Genomic DNA, 22,107 nt, shown 5'->3' on the forward strand with positions numbered 1-22,107 from the left:
TCGAAATGTGTTGGGTGCAGCAGGGACGCAAGCAAAGCATCTGTGCCGGTACCGCTTTGGATGGTTCTTAGTGTCCTTCCCTAACATGTTGTCGATACCGACTCTGAAAAACTCGGTGCCTCATGGATACTTCTGCAAGTCGATTGAGTGGTAGATAAGTGGAAGGCAGGTCTGCTTCGCTTGCTTGGTGCGACAACGATTCAAGAAGGACGAATACTGTGTTTTTCCTCTACTCACTCGATGACAGGTAAGTCAGTTCCTATTCCATTTTGCCGCTTAGCATAACATAGCGCCGCACCTGTGGCATCTACGCAGCATTTTGGCAGGTAGAATTTTTGGTTTTCACGCTTCTGATCCCTGCCTTTCTTGTTCAGGTATAAGCACTCAACTCATATCTGCTTCAGAATAGCATCTGTATGGATACAGTAGAATGGATACGACACTCAGAGTGGTTGGATCATCATCTTTCGACATAGCAGCTTCACAATTTCCTTTGTGACGGATCAACCAGGCGCCTACACAAGCAGCAATATGGACATGTTCTCTGTCATGCCGGACCTCTGAATGTGTGTGCTTGTGCAGCCAATATACTGTTGTTCTACTGTGAAATCTTCCACGTGAGACATCAGCTATCAGTGAATGCAAAGTTGCTTCGGCATTTCATTCGAACTTCAGAAACAATGTTCATATCATGTTCGTGTTGTGCACAGCTACAGCAGACTTCATATTTGTGCTTTGGAAATACCAATCCCGGAAAATAAAGCACTTTGTGTAACAGAAACTGCCAACGCTTCCACATTTCGTTATTTATTTCACTCGACGCGAACGGAGATCCACAACCACCCAGAACTGCCCAGAACCGGCAAAGCGGGGGAGAGGGAAAGAACAGATGGGAAAGGGAAAGCCTCGCCAGCGTCACAGGTCACCCAGGGAGACAAAAAAAAAAAGCAAAGCAGAAAGCTACTCAACCGACGTCCAACGATTGGCCCAACGCTTGAGGTCACGTGAGTTTTTCCCAACAATAGAATTATACTACACGTTCATTCCCCTGGTGCTACGACAAAGAACGCTACGTCGTTCATTATGAGTTGCTCGCTCTGTACGTGAGGTTTGGCATGAAAATAAAACGGGTTCGCAGCATCCTCTCGTTACGCCAGGACAATTTTTTCGAACCTTCGTGCACAGAAACGTCGCGTTGAGGAATGTCGCGACACGAAATTCAAGCGACTTCTGTACAAAACGATGTCGAACAGTACCTTCGGTAAATCGATACAAAATATGAGGCACATGAAGAGGTATGTCCTAGCCTTCGACAAAGAAACCGCGCTCAGGAAAGCTAGTCCCGTTGACTGTCAGCATTTTCACATTATGAGTGACTAGTGCATCATGTACGAGATGAAACAGCGTCGCATCAAATGCACGCATCCCCTTCACGTGGGCTTTGCCATTTTAGAGATATGCAAAGTCCGCATGTACAGCTTCATCTACGAGTCGCTCTTTGCAGTTGATCTATGGCGATACGGACAATATAATTTTTGCTCTCATGTGCGAAGGCCTCGAAGAGCAGCTGATGAAAATTGAGAGTGAGCTAGATCTGGCCTCCTACCCACAGGACCACCCGCTTTTCAACGACGAGCACGCGAACCAGATGGGGTACTTCAAAGACGAGACGGGAGGTGGAGTTATTCAGGAAGTCATAGCCATCCGACCCAAGATGTACAGCATTCTTTTGGCTGGAACACATAAACAGATCGCGAGAGCGAAAGGGGTTAAGAAAGACGTGGTGAGGAAACATTTATTGCACGAAGTGTACCGAGATTCTCTCTTCAATGAAAGGCTCTCAAAAGCAGTGCACCATCCATAGCATAAAGCAAACAATGTACACCATTTCGAGACTCAAGAAGAGCTTGGTCTTCTACGACGACAAGCGCTACTTCGTGAATGCTGTACGCTCCTTCCGTTACGGCAGCTGTGAATACGGTGAGCTTTGCTGTGTTTTGACGCGTACCGTATTACGGTAGTACTCTCTTTGTGCAGCCTCGTCAATGGAAAACCCTGAGGAGAGCCCGAGAACATCGTTAGGGATCGAGTGACCGTGAAACAAAGAGCAAGGCCTTCGTGCACGTGCATATAATCGAGAATGCAAATAAAAAGTTGTAATCGAGATGTGCTCTTTCCCTCTCGCTCGCAGACAGGAGAAGCGTGGTCGTCCTACCGGCATGATGGTGCAGTGGACTTATAAAAGACAGTCTCTTGCACTATCGTCCTGGGGCGGTAGCCAAGCGCAAATTTGGCGCAGCGATGAAACTTCCCCGTACCCTTTCTGGCCCGTTTGATCTTCTCGTGAGATCAGGCAAGTCAGGGAGGGTGCAGGCATTTATCGACAAGCTCAAATGAAGTCTGTGTGTTTAGATTCAATAAAGATATTTCTATGAGCCAGAAAAAACAGAGTCTCGTCAAAGTTATTCAGTCTGTTTAACGCTTTCCATTTCGATAACTAAACGGTATTTCAATAAATCAGTGACAAAGTTCACTATTTAGACCGATTGCAAATGGTTTTGACGCCACAGTGCATAATTAATATGAGCAACGGAACAAGTGAGAAGATCCACGACGTCTGCTCTCATGTAGCTCAGTTCATCGTCCATTGACTTCAAAAATTCACCCATCACTCCCAAGGGTCGATCCACAACGGTTATGGAGACGTTCTTGTAACGGGCTTAGATCCGACGCACCATCTCCTGCAGGTGCCCCGGAGAGATTTCTCATATATTCCTAAACAGCACCATGTCTATGACGCAGCAAAAGGCAGTGATGACAAGCTCGTTCCGGGGACTCTCCTTGTTCAAACAGTCCTTCTCCACTTCTTCCCAAGAAGCGTGGATGCGGGGGCAAGTTTGCAAAGAGTGGTAACTGAACATTTCTACATACAGGGTGTGTGCAGAAAAACGTGACCCGCATTTTTACATGTAACTCGTTGTCTACTCAGCCGAGGAACTTCCGGTGGCGCACGACGGCGTATTTAAGCGTGCGAAAGCTACAAAAAAAAATCCTGGAAGCCATACACAGTGTAAAAAAATAAACAGAGCGCGAAAACATGGGCTTCCATGCATGGTAGTGCATTTCGGTCTCAGGAGGGTTATGTGCAGTCACCGCTAGGGGTACTGCCGATGAGCATCCATATGAGATAGCTCCCTAGCGGTACTTGAACACAACTCTCCTACGTCCACCGTGTTGCCCTTTCACATACACCCTGTTGTCCACCATGTTGCCCTATTCTGATGCACGGAAGCCGACGTTTTCGTTGTTCCGTTTATTTTTTAAGCTGAGTATGGCTTCCACAATTTTTCTGCAGATTTCGCACGCATAAATGCGCCATCGTGCGCCACCGGAAGTTCGTTAGTTAGGTAGGCAACAAGCTATGTGCCTAAATGCGGGTCACGTTTTTCTGCACACACCCTTTATTTGTCAGAATGATGATGCGACCGCAGTGTGCGCCTTTATAGAGTGCTTTCAAATAAAAATGTGCAAAGAAACGAGAGTGAAACCGAAAGGGACAAGGTTCAGGTTCAGGTTCAGGTTCAGGTTGCCTAAACCCTTTGGAATCAGGGCGGGCTTCGCACGCGAGCCACAGGCAAAGGACAACACAGAAACAACAAGCAGCGCGGCGCCGCAGGTGGCGCTAAGAGCGCGCGTCGGGCGCGCGCATGCGCGAGACGGATACTCGGCGACGGTAGCGCTGCGCGTCACTGCTCTGTTTACTCCCGTCGGGAGCGGTCTTGTGGTCGGGCGCCCGATCCACAGGGGGGCCAGAAAGCCGCCATTTTTGTAACTACCCCCAAGCGGTCGCTTTCCGCAAAATCGCCATCTTGTCGTGTTCAACGTCACGGAACTATCGCCCAATCACATCTCGGCTTGGCTTGTTTTCTTTATTATGTTTTGTTTCTCCGTCTCAGCTGATCCGTGTCATCTGCTTCGCCGCTTTCGACGTCCGCTTTGACTTCGCGTGTTTGGCTATTGAATTGCGTTTGCTTGCCACACATGCCACTTCTGTGACAGGCCATGGTAGTGTGTTGTTATTCCGGTTGCGCTAATCGTTCAGAGTTTGCAAGTAAAGAATCTGGCATAACGTACCACCAGTAAGTACATACCCCTGTGCTCTCGGTTTCGATTCGTCTCATTATGTTGCCTTTGTTTGTTCTCGGCGGTACGTTTTAGCTTTCCCCGAGACGAGTCCTTACGATTGCAATGGGTGAATGCGATCGGGAGACCGGATTGGGTGCCAACGAAGTACAGCCGAGTGTGCTCAAAACACTTCAGGAACGAGGACTTCGACAGAACGTCGCTGACACGCGTGCGCCTGCGGGAGGGTTCCGTTCCTGTCGCACATCCGTCGGTTCAAGTTCACCAGGTACGTTTCGCCATAATTATGGTCGATAATCAATTGCATATAGCCACACTATGGGCCCAGAGCTTGGGTACAAAGGGAATTAATGCAAGGGACATGTTAGCGGTCAAATTTGCCAAGTATTTGCTCGAGGTCAGGCCCTTTGACCACAAAATACGTTCATCAGTTCTTTTGTGTCTTTGGTGTTTAAAAGTCTGGTAAATACAACTCGTTCGTTGTCACGTCAGGAGGAGCATGACTTGCCAGCCAGACGGGAACCTAGCGGGCAAGAACCAATAGGCGTGTGCACGCCTGAACCCGGCACGAGCAACGTGAGCCTGCCTGAGCCTGACACACAGGAGGAGATTGAAGTGAGCATGGCGTCTGGATCTGACACTCAAGAGCCAATGGATGTGGGCCTGCTCGAACCAAAGACACCAGAGCGAATCCATGTGAGCACATATTTGAAAGCCTTTCAGATGTGATGCCGAACAATAGTATGCCGTTACAGGTAGACAGAACTACAAGCACACCTCTTGTGTCTGCTGTGGTAGGTATCATTTTTTTAGCATTTTAACCGCACCGTTTGTTTCACGAGTAAATCTTTATGGGTTTGTGCTGCCTTCATGTTTTTATTTGTTTGATACGATATATCAATTTCTCAGTCTTGCTTACTTAGTGGAGTGAAAGATGAACTGTATCGCATGCTAGTCCTTGAGTTGGTTAGCAAGCTTCCTATTCATTGGCATCCCCAGTTGCCCATTAGGTCTTACTCAGAATTGAGCCACTTGCTCTGTGGCAGTGGTTGCCCAAACACTGGCCTCCCTTTCTCTTCTCCAAGTGTGTCATGGTCGGTTTTTCAGGCTGTACAGAAGTTAGACCCAAGGTGTATGCTCTTACTCATAATCGTGTGTAGGGAATCAACAGCTCTGGCTTCACTACTAAGCCACCTACCACAACTTCAATGTGAAGCCTCAGCAGCACAAACAAATGAACCACAGATGCATTGTGCCTGTCATGCACTTACACATTCGGTGCCTGGCTTGCATGTCACATGTATATAGTGTGCGACATTAAAAACTGATCAGAGCTCTTCATGAAGAGAGCAATAATCCTAAACCAGAGAGTATCTATGTTGCACATGAGTTACAACCAGGTGCTACTTTTGATGTGACACCTGTTTGTAACCCAAGTACCACAAAGGTAGCCTCCGGTTTCCGTTTATCAGTCTCACTGTGATGCACTTAATGATGCACCCTGTATACCAGCACCCTGCAATATATCTATGGCATGACGATCACACAGAAGAGCAAAAATCATGAGAACACAGTAGGATTTAGTTCGGGCAACTATATTTGAAAAGCATTTCCAACGACCATAAAACCACATAAAACCCACTTCCTCACAGGTACCCCAAACAGATCTTGTACAGATTTAAACATGCCCTATGCATGAAAAAAACACTGTTCACTTTAATGCCCATCCAATCGCATTTTCCATTAAAATTTCGAACACTGGGTCACTGCTTCGAAGAGTACTCCCGCACGGTGTAAACCGAGGTTGTCCGCTACCCCCTCATATCTTGGCTTTAACATGGTGTTCAATGGACCAATCCCAGCATGCGCCTGGCATTTGTCCATACTGGATCCCAGCCGCGAATAATCCTGGATCCGCCCATGCTTTCCACGATACAGCACCAAACTCCATCTACAAGTGCTGCAGGACTTTTGAATCTTTATTTGGAAGTTTTCGTTTTGTTCTGATTATCAAGGGGCCCTGAATGAAACAGTGTTTTAATGATAATGGTTCTTGCGTGCACTCTCCTTCCAGTCCAGCCCCACACCAGCCAAGGCTTCCAGCAGTATCAGTTCCGACACACCAGGGCGATTTGAACAGTCGCGCACGGTAAGCCTTCGGAAGTATTGACACTAGGGGCTTCTCTCATTCTCTCTCCACTGCAAATCAAATGTAGCCTTCCTCTTTGCCTCTGAGTATTGGGACTTTACACCGCGGTTGTGTACTTAATTTAATTTCTTTTCAGGGCTCTTCTGTTTGTCTGTTCACAAGCTTGACTCCGAACACTAGCAGGCCTGACCCCATGGTAAGGATTGTGCTCTCAGTGGAAAGACTAGGATGTACATAACTAACGCACAGGGGGTTATGATCATACTGAACATCCTGTGTATTACATTTGTACTGCTATTTCCACGTCTTTCCAGGACACAACCCCCAGTGGCTCAACTCCAAGCACCAGCAGATGTGAACCTTTGGTAAGAATTATACTCGACGTGGAAAAGAATTGCATGTTCATAACTAATACGTTAAGATTCCACTGTAGGTGCTGACTGCACCATTCAAGTATATGTTCCAGGAGCAGGCTTTCAAATACCTTATTTCATACAGTACAGGTGCATAAGGGAAAACCAATTAGACTTGAGCATACAGTTTAAACATATTATTGCCCCTTTCACGTCTACATTTCAGTACAGTGCAGTGCCGTTAGTTGCAGCCTGTTGTATAGTTACCGGCCCGAGGAAACATTTCTCAAATTATCTGTTGCCAGCATTTATTGGTGTTAGCAATGAGTATGAGGGTAGTCTGAGTGAACTAAGAGGGACAGTCTTTCTGACAAAACTGATCTGTCTCTGCTGCAGCGATGCTGGCAACACTTGTAGTCTAGTAGTTATAGTTACAAAGCTCAGAGAGTGCTCTATATCATGGAGGGAATTCCCAGCTTGGTATGCATGCTGTTGATTATTACTAACCCCAATACTTGTCACAATGAATTGTACTGTTTGAATCAATAAAGATGGATTTGATCAAGCGCAATGGCGTGGAGAAACTTCTGTGATCTGCATGGCTGACTTTTTGTCATCTACTGTGACCACTGCAATGTGGATCTCTCCTCTAGTGAGTATATGCAGTGTGTCAAAAAAGGAGCAGTGTTGTGCTACTGTGTCTCGTGATACTGGGTCCTAATTCACAAAGATATAAGGGTGCGATTGCTTCCATTCAGTGCTAGGTAAATACGTCAAGAGTGCTCATAGTAAACAGTTAAATTCGAGACATCCAAGGTCTGTTTATCTGTACGAGTGATACGCTGAGAGCTGGCAGCTCACTATAGGCAGGCTAACTGCCGCATCAGATGTTTTTTTTTAAATTTTAGTAAACATAATGTTAGGACAGTAACTGTAGACCTTCATACTTTCTTCGAATAGCCACCATATGAGTAGGTCCTGTACCAGACAGGCGATCATGCTGTGTTGTAAAGGAACTCTGAGCAAGCAGCTCCTACATGTATCTGACCAGAAGCACAACCTGTGCATGACTGCATGGCCTTGCATGTGGCTGCCACGTACTATCTAAATTGTTCACAGCTGAGTATTAATGAGGTTATTGGTACCTGTTGTCTCAGGCGACATCCTCTGAAGACACGCCAGTAAAGGCCTTCCTCAAAAAGGAAGTCAAACGTATAGGCAACCTGCATACCCTCAGCAAAAAACGAATCAAGGCCTTGCAGCAGGCACAAAGACGCATCAAGCAGAAAGTTGCAAAGCTACAGCATGTGATAGCCCATCTCACATCTCAGAACATTTTACTTCAAGAACACGCAAGCTGCCTCGAAAACATTGCTGGTGCAAACAAGGACTTGCTGATGAGGCAGTCAGCAAAAAGTGAGGGGACAAGCTTGCCTCATAAATACAGCCCAGAGTTACGAGCGTTTGCACTTACCTTACATTTCTATTCGCCACGTGCATATAACTATGTAAGGCAGGTCTTTGACACGTGTCTACCCCACCCACGTACGATACGGAAGTGGTACCAGTCAGTCGAAGGTGAGCCAGGGTACTCAAAAGAAGCGCTGTTAGCCCTGCAGATGCGTGTTACGGACAACAACCAGAAAGCACTGTCAACTGTATGCAGTGCAACTTATTGAGAGTTATCAATAATGTGTTCGATGTGTTGAACTCCGTCAATATGCACCAGAAGTCATGGAAGAGGCCGCTCTGTCCGGAAAACATCGAAAGGGCACGCACAATGTTTCAAATAGCCACAACATACATTTGCAGTCTACGGAGGAGCAACTCTGGGCCACTTCTTGTGCAGACTAACCGGAAAACTGGGTTTCTTGGTTTCATCACATGCTGCAAGAGTGCCATCGAGCTCTATGACTTTCTCCACTCTAAGAACCTTCTGACATACTTCCCCACACATCGCGTCAGTCAAGATCATCTGGAACTGTTCTTTGGTTTAGTACGTTCGCACGGAGGATACAACAATAATCCTACTGCAAGGCAGTTTGCAGCAGCATACAAAAGATTGATCATTAACACCGAAGTGGAAGCCTCTCAAAAGGAAATTGTTTACCACTCGAAAATGTCTCCATACTGCACGTCAGCAGCGCTAGACAGCCCCTATCGGAAGACATAATTAACTGGACATCAAGAGGAAGAAGCATACCTGCAGAAGAAGTGACTCTACAGGAGGATCTACGTGAGCATAACTACTTCTCAGACCCAACGGAGCCATCAACTTTTGGTGAAAGAGTGATAGTGTACATTGCAGGACGCATAGTGTGCTACCTATGCGAGTATCTGAAATGTGACATCTGCATCTCCCACCTGACAGTCCGTACACCTTCCCTCTACCATTCACTAATACAACAAAAGGATTACTTTCACAGACTTCCCTATCCATCTGATGATGTGATCACCATTTGCAGGAAATCTGAGAAGCTGCTGCGTGCAGCTCTTTTCCAGGAGGGCATATCATCGGCAACACTTCTGCAAAGGTTAATCTTACAAGTGCTGGAGTCTATGATGGACAGGGGTGTGTTCAGCTCCATACGTAATGATCACATGCTCGAACAGACGTCACTTGAAAATCACTACTTTCATCTAATACGATCTATTGCTCACAAATACTTAAGCATACGCATTCATCACGCTTGCAGACTACGTACAGAAGAGTTGCACAAGATTAGATGCCGGCAAATGTACACTAAGCTTACCCAGTTCAAAGGACAATAGTTGCCTTAGGAGCCAAAGTACATGCCACTGTGATTTGTTATTATATTTGCCCTAATAAGTTGTTGTTCCCAATGATAAATGTGTACTAATTGGGCCATAATACTGTCATCTGCATTCATATTCCAATACTATACCCAGACGTTGCCCCAGTCCTGAAGCAGTGTCAGCAAAAAGGATTTCTTAGCACGACAGGAGAGAGCAGCCCTACAGCTATAATTACAGGAGAAACGCAAGTACTGCAGCTGATAGACTGGAACAAACGCTGGCAGGCTGCTTGAGGAATGATTGTGTGTGCGCATGAAAGTGAGATTTCGGTGCCTGATGCTGAAAACTGCTACAAGCTTTGTTGCTTTCGGGGTGATTTGGAGGTAAAAATTTTCGAGCACAGTGAGAATGCAATTTATTGCTTAGAACGTTTTGTCAGTTGCAAAAATGCAGAAGTCACACTGCCTCCTTCCTTTGGTTGTATACTCAGCCCGGCTTTTGCAAGCAAAACAAAGCAGTCTGTTGAGAAATCAGCTTTACAGGCACAGTATGAGGTGACAGAAATCAGCAGACCTAGCGTGAAACAATGCGCGCAGGCTGCATTTCAGGTACTACGGTAATTCTTCAAATGCATTATCAGTGATTGTGCCTTATAAATAATGTGAGGTGAATGGAGGAATTACAGTTTTACCCAACAAGTAAAGTGGCACAAGTAACAAGCTCTCCTACAGCATTATTTCGTTTTTCAGACATCCCACTGTCTTCTAATTGTATTACACTTGGAGACCTACTTTTCTACTACAATGCGACAGTAATAACCAAGGCTGGATGATCTTATAAAATGAAACGGACAAAAACAAACGAACGGCGTTACAATGTTTACATCGACCCAGGTCGCGGTTCGTGGGCGCCGCCATGTTTATGGTCACGTGTGAACACGACAAGATGGCGCCTACTGGCACGCTCTCGTGTATGGGCGATTGCATTGAAGGGCCGCCCTGTGGCCCGATCGCCGCGATGGATATCTGCGGGAAAGGTGAGTGCACTGATCTCTATGTATAAAGGCTGGATCGCGCATAGGAGAGGGGCTCGTGGGAGAGAGGTGCGGCAACCGGCTGCTCCCATAGGAAACAATGGGAAGCGATTCGATTTGGAGCATTTGTTACTCTTTGAACGCTCCTCATTGTTGATTAGCACGCATCTTTCTTAGGAATCAGTGTGCTGGTGTATTCCTACCGTGCTTCGGCGGTGTGTCTGTAGTTTTCATGGTAATTACGTTCTTTTTCTTCTGCGCTTCCTGTACTCCGAATATGGTGTCGTTAGTTACGTGCACGGGAAGCATAAAAATAGAGGAATGTGGTGAATGACAACTTATAAATTTAATTCCTTTTGCTTAGAAAGGGTTTGCGCTGTTTGTTATTGTAAGGTAGTTTCGTTTGTGTGTGGTTTTCGTTTGTTATTGTGTGGTTCGTTAGGCGCTGTATATGGTTCTCGTTTGGCCTTTTCCATAATCCATTGGCATTCGTATTGTGTTCTACGAGTGTGTTGCAGTTGTTCAGCTGTCGGCGCAGTTCGTTACAGAAATTCGAAGCGCTGTGCACGAAGAGCGCATGACGTAACAAGTGTTGCAAGAGTGATTGCACTTGCGAGGTTAACGCCGCAGTTTACTTCCGCCCTACCTCACAAACGGCTTGTTTAAAGTGATACCCAGTAAAATTGGATAAAATTGCACAGTAACATCACTGCGAACATGACATGTAGAATTTATAAATTAATATTACAACGCTCGACTTCTACGGCCATTAGTCATTGTCATTGATCGTTGAATACTATGATTCTTGAGAGCTTCTTTCGTAGTCGTGGTCTGTCATTCACGTTTTCTGTGTGCTCCTTTGCAAGATGGTGAAGTCGAATCTTGCCATAGCAGTTAGGTATAAGCTTTATGAGGCGAATGACGTGGTTTTCTTCTGGAGAGCACTCGAACATGTGCTCGTAGAGGGTAGGGAAAACGTTGTGTCTCAGAGATGTGGACCTAGAACCTTGAGTGCATCAAAGGCTTCCTGTGTGAAACCTGGTTCGCCGTGTATAGAGCTGTACCACGACCTAAGTGTCGCCTGGTGTGGAAGCGAAAGGTTAAATGTCTTCCTGACGTACTCGTATGCCTTTGCTGAATAAAACTGGAGAGTGAGCGCAAAGCTACGCAGTGACTGGGGATACTGCTCTCTGCTTACTTTTCCAGCTTTGTTCTGTAGGGTGCGCAGTACTAAATCTAGCTGCACATCAGACAAGGTGCCACGAAGCATGTCAGTGCATTGACTTGATACGAGAGATTTCTTCTCGAGATCTTCTATAACACTCTCCGCAGTGAGTACCTTTTTCTTCAGTCTTCGGACATTTTCTTCAGAGCGTTTCAGCTTCTTCACGTTGTCCAGTGCTTCAACTGTGATGTCTATCTTCCTTTTTAAGGTCCGTGGACTCTCTTGCACTGTGTATGTGGCTGTGAAATCTCATGGTTGACGTCCTGCTCTACCTCTATGTTATGTCTTGTTGGAGGTGGTTTTCTTGGCTGTACCATCTGTGATGGAAAGATTAATTAATTATTTTTAGAAGCTGTTGTTCATGTGGGATAAATGACAACATTTGTTAAATTCAGCATTTATTTCCACATTTCTTGCACATGCCAGGAACTGAGGTCATGATGGAGGTCAGTGGGCACTGCAGTGAAAACATAGAAATTATTTTTCCTTCATTATTATTTATTTATTTATTTTTGCATTGCATGACAAATACCTAACGAGCTAGTATATGTATTGGTTCCTACAAGGTCGAATATTACGCGAATTATCGAACTGACCTTATACTAGGACTGTCTTGAATAATCAAATCAGGGACATGACTCTGCATTTCTAGGTAGTGAACGTAAAATTACATTGCGAAGAACCATAAAAGCAAAAAGTAGTAGTGTCAGTTCAGTCCAGCAAGTGCAATGTGAGTTCGCAAAAAAAAGTGTCTTACAAGTCTCCACGACTTTGCACCCAGAGCACAGTGCACAAATTCAGAGCTGTTGTGATCACCACCAGCTAAAACTGAGAAGTTGTGGAACCTCAATATACCAGCATTTTGTTTGCAAACTATTTCTTGCATTGTCATGAGCCTTAAAGATGATGACAGAAAGCCTAGCAGGGAATGTAAATTATTTTGTACCATAAATTTTGTCGCATAAGTTTTCTTGTGTCATGTATGTTGACTGATATTTCACTTCTGAAGACTTGTACTGAGCTTGTTGGATAAACTACCACATTCAGAATTGCTGCACATTACACAGGTTCCCAAGCAAATTCTAATGTGTTACTATTGTGTTTACTTTCAGGAGATGCTGTGGAAAGTCAAACTTTGTAGGCACAGCATCACTCTTGAGTCGCGCAGTTTGCCCTGTACGATCGAAACAGGCCTCCTTAAAGTGTCTGCTGCAGAGCACCGAAGATTTAGGTGGGGCCCAATTTTTGCGATGCATCTTCTGCACCCACTTCTTCAGCACGGCTGGGCGACTGTGAGGAAACCTGTATAGCACAAGCACATTGTGTAGAAAATACATAAATAGAGCAGTCAAACATAATTTCTTAGTACCTAACGGCACCCGCGAAGTAGCAGTGCGAGCAAGCGCGAGTGTCACATACATGCGATACGAATAAACACTGTTTTTCCTCAAAATAAATAGCTTACCTGTGAAAAGTTAACCCCTTTCGTCTGTCCGTGCGTGAAGTGCACTGAAAACTGCAACAAGCTGGCATGGCATGCCCTCTAATTTAAAGGAAACAAAAAATTTGCGGGCAGCCGCGCTTAACTAAATGCAGACGACAGTACGTGTTGGGCCCACCAATATGGCGCATTTGTTACTCTTTGAACGCTCCTCATTGTTGATTAGCACGCATCTTTCTTAGGAATCCGGAATGCGGTTCCACGCTGTGGAGCACCCTCTGCGCGATCCAGCCATATACTATAGAGATCAGTGGGTGAGTGTCGCCGCGATGATTGTGATCGCGAGTGGCTAGGCACTGTGTGCGTGAGTTTGCCGTAGTTGAGTTCTGTAGCGATGTGCGATGAGGCCTTTCCACGATGACAAGCAGTGTTTGTATGCCTTCTTGGGCATTGTTTTAGCAGGCGTCACCCGTCACCATTCCCCAAGTCGGCTTCACCTAGCGCTCAGGTGCATTAGGTGAAGCCCACTTTACAAAACTACCATCGTGGCGAGACTGTACGTAAGTTTCCGCCATGACTGGCGAAATGTAGCAATTTGGTATCAGGCGAAGCCCATTTTACGGAGCCGCTTGTGTTGCTTCGTGTCGTTTTCTCCCCTTCTTATCCTTTGTAACATTATGTGCATTTTTATTTCGCACGATTTCTTTCTCTTTTTCGTTTTTGTTTTGGACCCTCCTTTTTTTGTCATTTTTCTCTTGCCTTTTTTGTACTACCACAAAGAATTCCCTGGGGGGCGGAGGAACTTACAACTAATAGGCAAAAGACTAGCATGGGGGCAACCGAAAGCTCGGACATGCAGACGGTCCGCTGATGAGGTTTAACTCATTATGATGATAACTGGGGGGTGGGGGATATATTTATTAAGGAAAAAAAAAAGACTGAAAGGTTAGCTCAACCGGGAAAAAGAAGGAAAGGTTAACCGGGTATAGTTCTTGACTACCTCGCTGCGAGTGAAGAGCCGGAACTCCCCCCGCCTGGCCCCGTTCCCCCGTACTCCCATGGTCTGTACTAACCTCCCCTTTGCTTTTCCTTGTTTGTGTTGTGGGGTCGTGTACCCCATAACGGAGTGGCACTTTCAACTTGACAGTAATGAATTTATAGCGTGTAATGTGGTGGAACTTGCGCATATGGTGTGGGTTATCAAAGAAAGTATTTATTTACCTCGTGAACGCGACCTCGTCTCCGTGGGGTCAACGTCCACCAGCTATAGCCCACCGGTGACATCACGCTGTGAAGGTCGTCAAGGGAAGGAGCATGTGAGCGCTGGGTTCGGCTTCGTATCGTTTCCTCCCCTTCGTATTCTTTGTAAAATTATGTGCATTTTGGCACGATTTCTCCGTCTGTACCGTGGGCGTCCTGACTTTTTTTCAGCGTAGGGCAAAGAATTCCCGAAGGGAAGGGGGGGGGGACAAAAACGTCCAACCAATAGACCCAAGACAAAGCATGAGGACAGTCGAATGCTCTGACATGCAGACGGTCCTCTGATAATGTCCAAATTATTAGACGATATCAGAGTATAATCCTTGACCACCTGCGAGTCTGTGATAAGTGGGTTGTCACCAGCATCAAGGTCAACGCGGCGCAAAGAAAGGTAAAACAAGAGGCCTGAACACTTCCTCCTCTGCCCGCAAATACCGTGCGCTTTTCTTTTGCGACAATCATGTAGGCGGGGCTAAAGCCGAATTTTTACTAATTTTTTATACTATTTGTGTTGCTATACAGTGCATAGTTTCGGTTGGGTGTGTGGTTGTCAGTGGAGGACTTCATATTTCTGTGAAAACAAAGTGAGGTTCGCTTGGCAGTTTTCAAAGTTGAATTGAACAAATAAATTTCCCGCAATTAAAAATTGTCCAAAGCCTTCCTCAATCGTCGCAAAAGTTTCCAGAAGGTAATTGCCGAAAGTTCGACAATCCTCCGGCGAGTAGCCATTTAGAATATTTTATCACCTTCGGTGAAACACCCTGTATAGAGGTCTTGGATGGTACGTTTGATGACTCGTGAGGCATACCTAGCTGTTTTTCCCAAGTCATTGCTAGAACAATCGACAAAGCCTGTAAAGTGCAGTTGTAATGATAATTTGCAAATCATTGTACTTTTGACAAATCACGAAATCTTTGTACTTTCGACAAGAACAAAAATGAAGAAACACGCTACCGCTCACTTACTTCTATAAATTTCTGTTACTGCATTTATTGAAAGCATCAACAAGTGTTTCAGTTCAAGTGTCAACTTCTTTTTCGCCTCAAGGTAATCAAGAACGCGAGATTGCCTTCCCTGTCCGTGCTACAACCTCCACCGTTCATCGGATTACTTGGACGACTCATTTTAATGAGCATGTCAATGGCTTCCATTTTTATATTTGTCGCACTGCTCAATCTAGAACTCCATACACGGTACTGCTCTCTTCTAGGTTAGGTTGGGTTAGGTTAGGTTAGACGTTGGGGTACGTTAGTTATACGCTGGGTGCTAGTGCCCGTCACGGAACACACAAACTTCATATTGTGGTTAACTGTTGCGTCCTGCAGATTCATTTGTGTCCCGTTGACCTCGCGCAGGTAGCTTATGCACCTGTAGTCCTCTCATTCGTCTGTCGCTACTTTCGTGCCGGTGCAACGCTCTGCCGAATGAGTGGGCCAGGTGTAAAGAAATCAAGGGCTATACACAGATATCGTCAAAATGGTTTGAACATTCAGAGCATTCGATTGTCCTCATGCTTGTCTTGTGCATGCATGTCCTGTGTTTATCTGTTGTACGTTCTCACCCCCCTCCCCGTGAATGAATTGCTTTGCCCTTTGCTGAAAAAAAGTCACACGGATGCCCATAGTACAGACCGAGAGGCGAAAAGAAGCAACGTTGCGGTCAATGTCCCGTAATGTTCCTTTTTTTTTTTTTGCTCACTTGCATAGCAGAAAAAATGCAAGATAAATATATGCACAAGTAAAGTTACCAAGGAAAGAGCAAAATAAAAATGAAGAAAAGAAAGCGTGTCAAAAAATTTACAATTTTTTACAAAGAATACCAAGGGGAGAAAATGACACGGAGCAACATTAACTGTTCCGTAAAGTGGGCTTCGCCTGACATCAAAATGTTACATTTCGCCATTTCTGGCGGAAACGTACTTACAGTCTAGCCATACTGGTAGTTTTGTAAAGGGGGCTTCACCTAATGCACCCGTGCGCTAGGTGAAGCCCTTCCCACTGCGATTAGGCCTAATCTCTCATCTTAAGCCCTTTCTCAGATGCGTAGTGTTTTGTACGCGCTCTCGCATGTTTAGACTTGTTTAGCAGTGTCTTTCTTGTTCTAATTTTTACCCGCCGCTAGTATTTTGTCCTTTTTGTGTATTCCACGCAAAGCGGCCTGAGTCAGAGCCGTATATTAAAAGGGAGTCTGGCCATTGGGAGGAGTCACAAAAAGAGGCTCGACCTGTCAATCACAGTTTCACTCCTCTGATTGGTTTGCTTTTTACCAAGGGGGTCGCCATGACACCATACTGCCACCCAAAATGGCGACGAAAACAAACACAGTGAAGCGGGGATTTCGTGACAAAAAATTTTCACAGACTAACCTGATTTTACGCTGCAAATGTACATCCTAATATAAATTTCTCGAAAATCAGTTTCAACTTATGCTCATCCATCAATATCTAACTGAAAAATACTACGTTTTGTCGCCGGTGTTAGGCCTAGTGAACACGGCGATCACAACGAAATCATAACAAAACGACGCTGTGCTGTACAATCTTATTTTTAACAGCTGGATTTCATGGATATAAACATTCTTGCCTCTTATATTCCAACTATTCATGTAGATTTCTTTAAAAATCATACCGACAACAGAATGTGTCCCACCAGGTGGTTCTGCCGGCAGCGGTACAACGACGGAAGCAGACGACAATTCCCGACGTGCCTTACGCTCCCTAGGTGGCGCTTATCAAATTTGCACCAACAATCCACTACTTTTGCAGATTGCGAGAGGTATCCATTTCAATCCCATCCAATCCACTTGCCACCCAAAATGGCGCTGCCCATGTTGGATAGGGGGGCAAATAGTGAGGATAGGCTGATTGATAGCGCACCATATTTCAAAACTTCATTGGTCGGAAAGCTGAAAAAGTGGGTGGAGCTTCAGGTATAGGCATGACCCATTAATGGCCAGACTCCCTTTTAATATACGGCTCTGGCCTGAGTCAGTGCCGTATATTAAAAGGGAGTCTGGCCATTGGGAGGAGTCACAAAAAGAGGCTCGACCTGTCAATCACAGTTTCACTCCTCTGATTGGTTTGCTTTTTACCAAGGGGGTCGCCATGACACCATACTGCCACCCAAAATGGCGACGAAAACAAACACAGTGAAGCGGGGATTTCGTGACAAAAAATTTTCACAGACTAACCTGATTTTACGCTGCAAATGTACATCCTAATATAAATTTCTCGAAAATCAGTTTCAACTTATGCTCATCCATCAATATCTAACTGAAAAATACTACGTTTTGTCGCCGGTGTTAGGCCTAGTGAACACGGCGATCACAACGAAATCATAACAAAACGACGCTGTGCTGTACAATCTTATTTTTAACAGCTGGATTTCATGGATATAAACATTCTTGCCTCTTATATTCCAACTATTCATGTAGATTTCTTTAAAAATCATACCGACAACAGAATGTGTCCCACCAGGTGGTTCTGCCGGCAGCGGTACAACGACGGAAGCAGACGACAATTCCCGACGTGCCTTACGCTCCCTAGGTGGCGCTTATCAAATTTGCACCAACAATCCACTACTTTTGCAGATTGCGAGAGGTATCCATTTCAATCCCATCCAATCCACTTGCCACCCAAAATGGCGCTGCCCATGTTGGATAGGGGGGCAAATAGTGAGGATAGGCTGATTGATAGCGCACCATATTTCAAAACTTCATTGGTCGGAAAGCTGAAAAAGTGGGTGGAGCTTCAGGTATAGGCATGACCCATTAATGGCCAGACTCCCTTTTAATATACGGCTCTGGCCTGAGTCAGTGCCGTATATTAAAAGGGAGTCTGGCCATTGGGAGGAGTCACAAAAAGAGGCTCGACCTGTCAATCACAGTTTCGCTCCTCTGATTGGTTTGCTTTTTACCAAGGGGGTCGCCATGACACCATGCTGCCACCCAAAATGGCGACGAAAACAAACACAGTGAAGCGGGGATTTCGTGACAAAAATTTTTCACAGACTAACCCGATTTTACGCTGCAAATGTACATCCTAATATAAATTTCTCGGTAATCAGTTTCAACTTATGCTCATCCATCGATATCTAACTGAAAATAATACGTTTTGTCGCCGGTGTTAGGCCTAGCGAACACGGCGATCACGACGAAATCATAACAAAAACGGCGCTGTGCTGTACAATCTTATATTTAATGATGAAAGATGATTTCTTAGGCAATTTGAGGCTTTGTTTGTATCTGTCCCTTCTATGTTGTTCCAGCCTCAGAACATCAGTTTATCTCTTATATTTAATTGCTAGATTTCATGGATATAAACACTCTTGCCTTTTATATTCAAACTATTGATGTAGATTTGTTTAAAAAACATACCGACGACAGAATCTGTCCCAGCAGGTGGTTCTGCCGGCAGCGGTACAACACCGACGGAAGCAGACGACAGTTTCCGTGCCTTACGCTACGACGTGCCTTACGCTCCCTAGGTGGCGCACGTCAAATTTGCAGCAAAAATCCACTAGTTTTGCAGATTGCGTGAGGTATCCTTTTCAATCCCATCCAATCCACTTGCCACCCAAAATGGCGCTGCCCATGTTGGATAAGGGGGCAAATAGTGAGGATAGGCTGATTGATAGCGCCCCATATTTCAAGACTTCATTGGTCGGAAAGCTGAAAAAGTGGGTGGAGCTTCAGGTATAGGCATGACCCATTAATGGCCAGACTCCCTTTTAATATACGGCTCTGGCCTGAGTGGGATGAAGGCGCCATCTGGTGTGATGCCTTGCAACTAGGTAGCCACCTGTCGTCGATCTCTGCAACTACCAGCCCCCAACGAGCAAGATGGTGGTCACTGGTCACTCGCCCTAGAGTCACTGTACCCACTGATCTCTATGTATAAAGGTTGGATAGCGGATGGGTGAGGGTATCGCGGGAAAGGGTGCGCCAACCGGCCGCCATATTGCGGTGCTCAAAAGAGCCATTACAGCCCATTGGAATGCATGTAAGCTGTGACAAGTTTTGCTGTTTGTGAGCGCTTCCCTTGCTGCTTCGCTAAAATTTTGCCACGGATCGCTGCAGAAATCCCTCGTGATTGGGTTCCTTACGCTTTTTGTGTGAAATTTCGTCACATACATGTTATTTCCTGTCTATTTTGTACTCGTGTGAGGTCGTGTCGTTCCAATTTTGTACTTTGAACTTCGATTATGTGATTTGCTGGTTTTGTGTGGTGTTGTATTTGTTGTGTTACGTTTCCTTTGTGGTCTGTCAGCGTGTGCGCGTGTTGCTTCTCGTGTTTATCCCATTTCCTTTCTGCTCGGGGGTGTGGAATGCCAAGGAATGTTTAGCACGTTTGTTTATGTAACCACCCTAATATGCTTGGGTATAAACATTATGCTTTGCACAGGAAGTTTGGATATGACTAGTTATGACACGAAATGCCGTACGGCACTAAAGCACTTCCAAAGGACTAGAATGATATTATGTGATATAAAGGCTATATGACGGTAAAAACATATCGACTAGAAATATGTGCACTGGGGAAGTAAATGGCGGTAAAGACAGTTCAAAATTACTAGAGGTAGAGTGAATAAGTCATAAAAAGGCTAAGTAGCAAGGTCTTGTGGTGAAAGCTCCAACATCAAAGTATCACAAGTCCAGTTGCAACAGCAAGTTTGAAGCAGTCAACCAGGTAAGTGGGCAGAGTGCATTAATGGTTGTTGAATATGATCAACCTTGACAATTTCTTTCGCAGTGAGGCCTGGCTGTCACCTTCTCTGTATATTCCTTGACAAGGTGGTACAGTCCGATACTGCTGTAGCACTGGGAAACTTCTTTGATCAGACGGATCACATTGTTTTCATTTGGGCTGTATTCAAGCATATATTGTCGCAAACTTAAGCAGGGAGAATAAAGAGTAGACATTCGAGGTTGAAAAATTATTTATTGTCTCTAAGTAAAGTAAACATGCTGGAATGCACCAAAGAGACATGTGGCTGGTGTGTTTGTATGTCCCACTAATACGAGTTTACGTTACGTAAAATTACGTTACGTTATACGTTAGGCAAAATTTTCATGCAATACTTTTTTCTTTATATGCTTTTGCCCATCTTAGTATTGTCCTATCCAATATGGAGTGGCTTTTACTGCATATGAATGCATAATTCAGGAGTGTTTTCATATATTGGACTAGCTGCAGCTTTAAGGTGCCCTTCGTGCAGTACTGATTCCAATCATCAGCCATCGCTTGAAACTCTTAACTAGGGAACATGATTCTAGAGGCTAGATTTTCATGCAAATACACACTTTCAACCAGAGTTCGAGGTAACTTGTTACTGTTTCTGTTCCTTTTCTTGGTAACTATATAACTTAACTCGCTACTTTTGCACCGTGGTAACTTTCAGAGGAACTCCTTTTTCCGGTAACTTTGCCAAAGTAACTTAAGCTAAGTTCCAAGTTACTTTTAATTCGCTTTTCACTCACGTCCACTTATTTCCTTGCTTTCTCTATGGTTCTTCCACGGCATTTTATGTCATAAAACGTGATGTCCAGTCAATGACAGTATTCTGTTCAGGAAGTAAGAACTGCTGCTATTGAAATGAAGCTGAACCATCGTGTGCCCACAGGGAATAAGATGTAAAGCGTTCGAATTGTTGGACATAAACGAAAACTCAACGCAGGCACCTCAGGGTCGAACTCAACTGCATCTGTGTAGTGCTATTTTGTGTCCGAAGTAACTTGGGAGTAACTCGTTCTTTTTTTAAGTAACTCTGTAACTGCGAGCTACGTTTCGGGCTGAATAACTTAGTTATTAACTTAGTTACATTTTTCACACTGTAACTTTGACGAGTTCCTTTTGACGGGCAACTTCTCTATCTATGCTTTCAGCTGTGCATGCTTTCTGTACACTACATAAAGTAAGATACTTTTGCCCCTGTGAATTTGTGGCGTGTTTTAAATTCATGCAAGTGAATTCCTAGAGGTGCATATTTTGAGCAAGATTAATGAATTTTTCATGCATGTGTGTTCAACCAGCTTTTAGTGCATATAAATACGGCCTCTACATATGACGAATGCAATTTTACTTTCTGGAGGTGTTCTGGGAAGTCGAACTTGCTGGGCACAGCGTCAGACCTCAGTCGAACGGTTTGGCCCGTTCTGTCGAAGCATTTGTTTTTAAAATGTTTGCTGCAGACCAGTGATGTCGTCGACGTCGTCCAGTCCACCTGCATTGAACAATTTATGTCATCAATTACGGAAGGGATGACAAGGCTAATCCAAGCAAGCAATCGTCGATACCGTGACCAACAAACTGAGCCGTAGATACCACACCTGACAAGCGCACTTCAACGCCTGCTGCGTGCCGAGACCATACCCGTGAACTGCAGGAAGTCTAGACTATCACAATGACTCTATCCAGATAACGTACGGCTTAAAGTTTAACGTTTAGATCTTGAGGTACGATTCACAAAGTGCCGCGCACATGCTTCAACAGCAACGTTTTGTCACCCCGCTCGTGGACTAATAAATGCACATTTATTTGTAAAACCAAGTCACTTACTTGTGAAATGTCGTCCCCGGTGCCTTGCCAGTACGGTCAGCACACCCATAACCACAGCAGGCGGGCATGACACCACAAAAATGCTACGCAAAGGCGCATGCAGATAATGCAGCTGAGTCGCGGACGGCAATGTTTTGAGCTTCCCAAGATGGCGGCCGGTGACCGTACGGTTGCACCCTCAATCCGCTATC

The 22,107-nt window shown here is 45.1% G+C and overlaps 1 protein-coding gene across 1 annotated transcript; it reads left to right on the forward strand.

Moving 5' to 3' along the window:
* Positions 1-4,354: 4,354 nt before the first annotated feature.
* Positions 4,355-6,927, forward strand: LOC135395529 (uncharacterized). The gene is made up of 6 exons (XM_064626687.1): positions 4,355-4,411; positions 4,636-4,839; positions 4,899-4,937; positions 6,218-6,292; positions 6,429-6,488; positions 6,607-6,927. The coding sequence occupies exons 2-6, from the start codon at positions 4,765-4,767 to the stop codon at positions 6,730-6,732; spliced, it is 375 nt and encodes a 124-aa protein (XP_064482757.1). The 5' UTR covers positions 4,355-4,411; positions 4,636-4,764; the 3' UTR covers positions 6,733-6,927.
* Positions 6,928-22,107: the final 15,180 nt, after the last annotated feature.

Source organism: Ornithodoros turicata, chromosome 5, assembly GCF_037126465.1.
Source record: "Ornithodoros turicata isolate Travis chromosome 5, ASM3712646v1, whole genome shotgun sequence".
Taxonomy (NCBI): Eukaryota; Metazoa; Arthropoda; class Arachnida; order Ixodida; family Argasidae; genus Ornithodoros; species Ornithodoros turicata.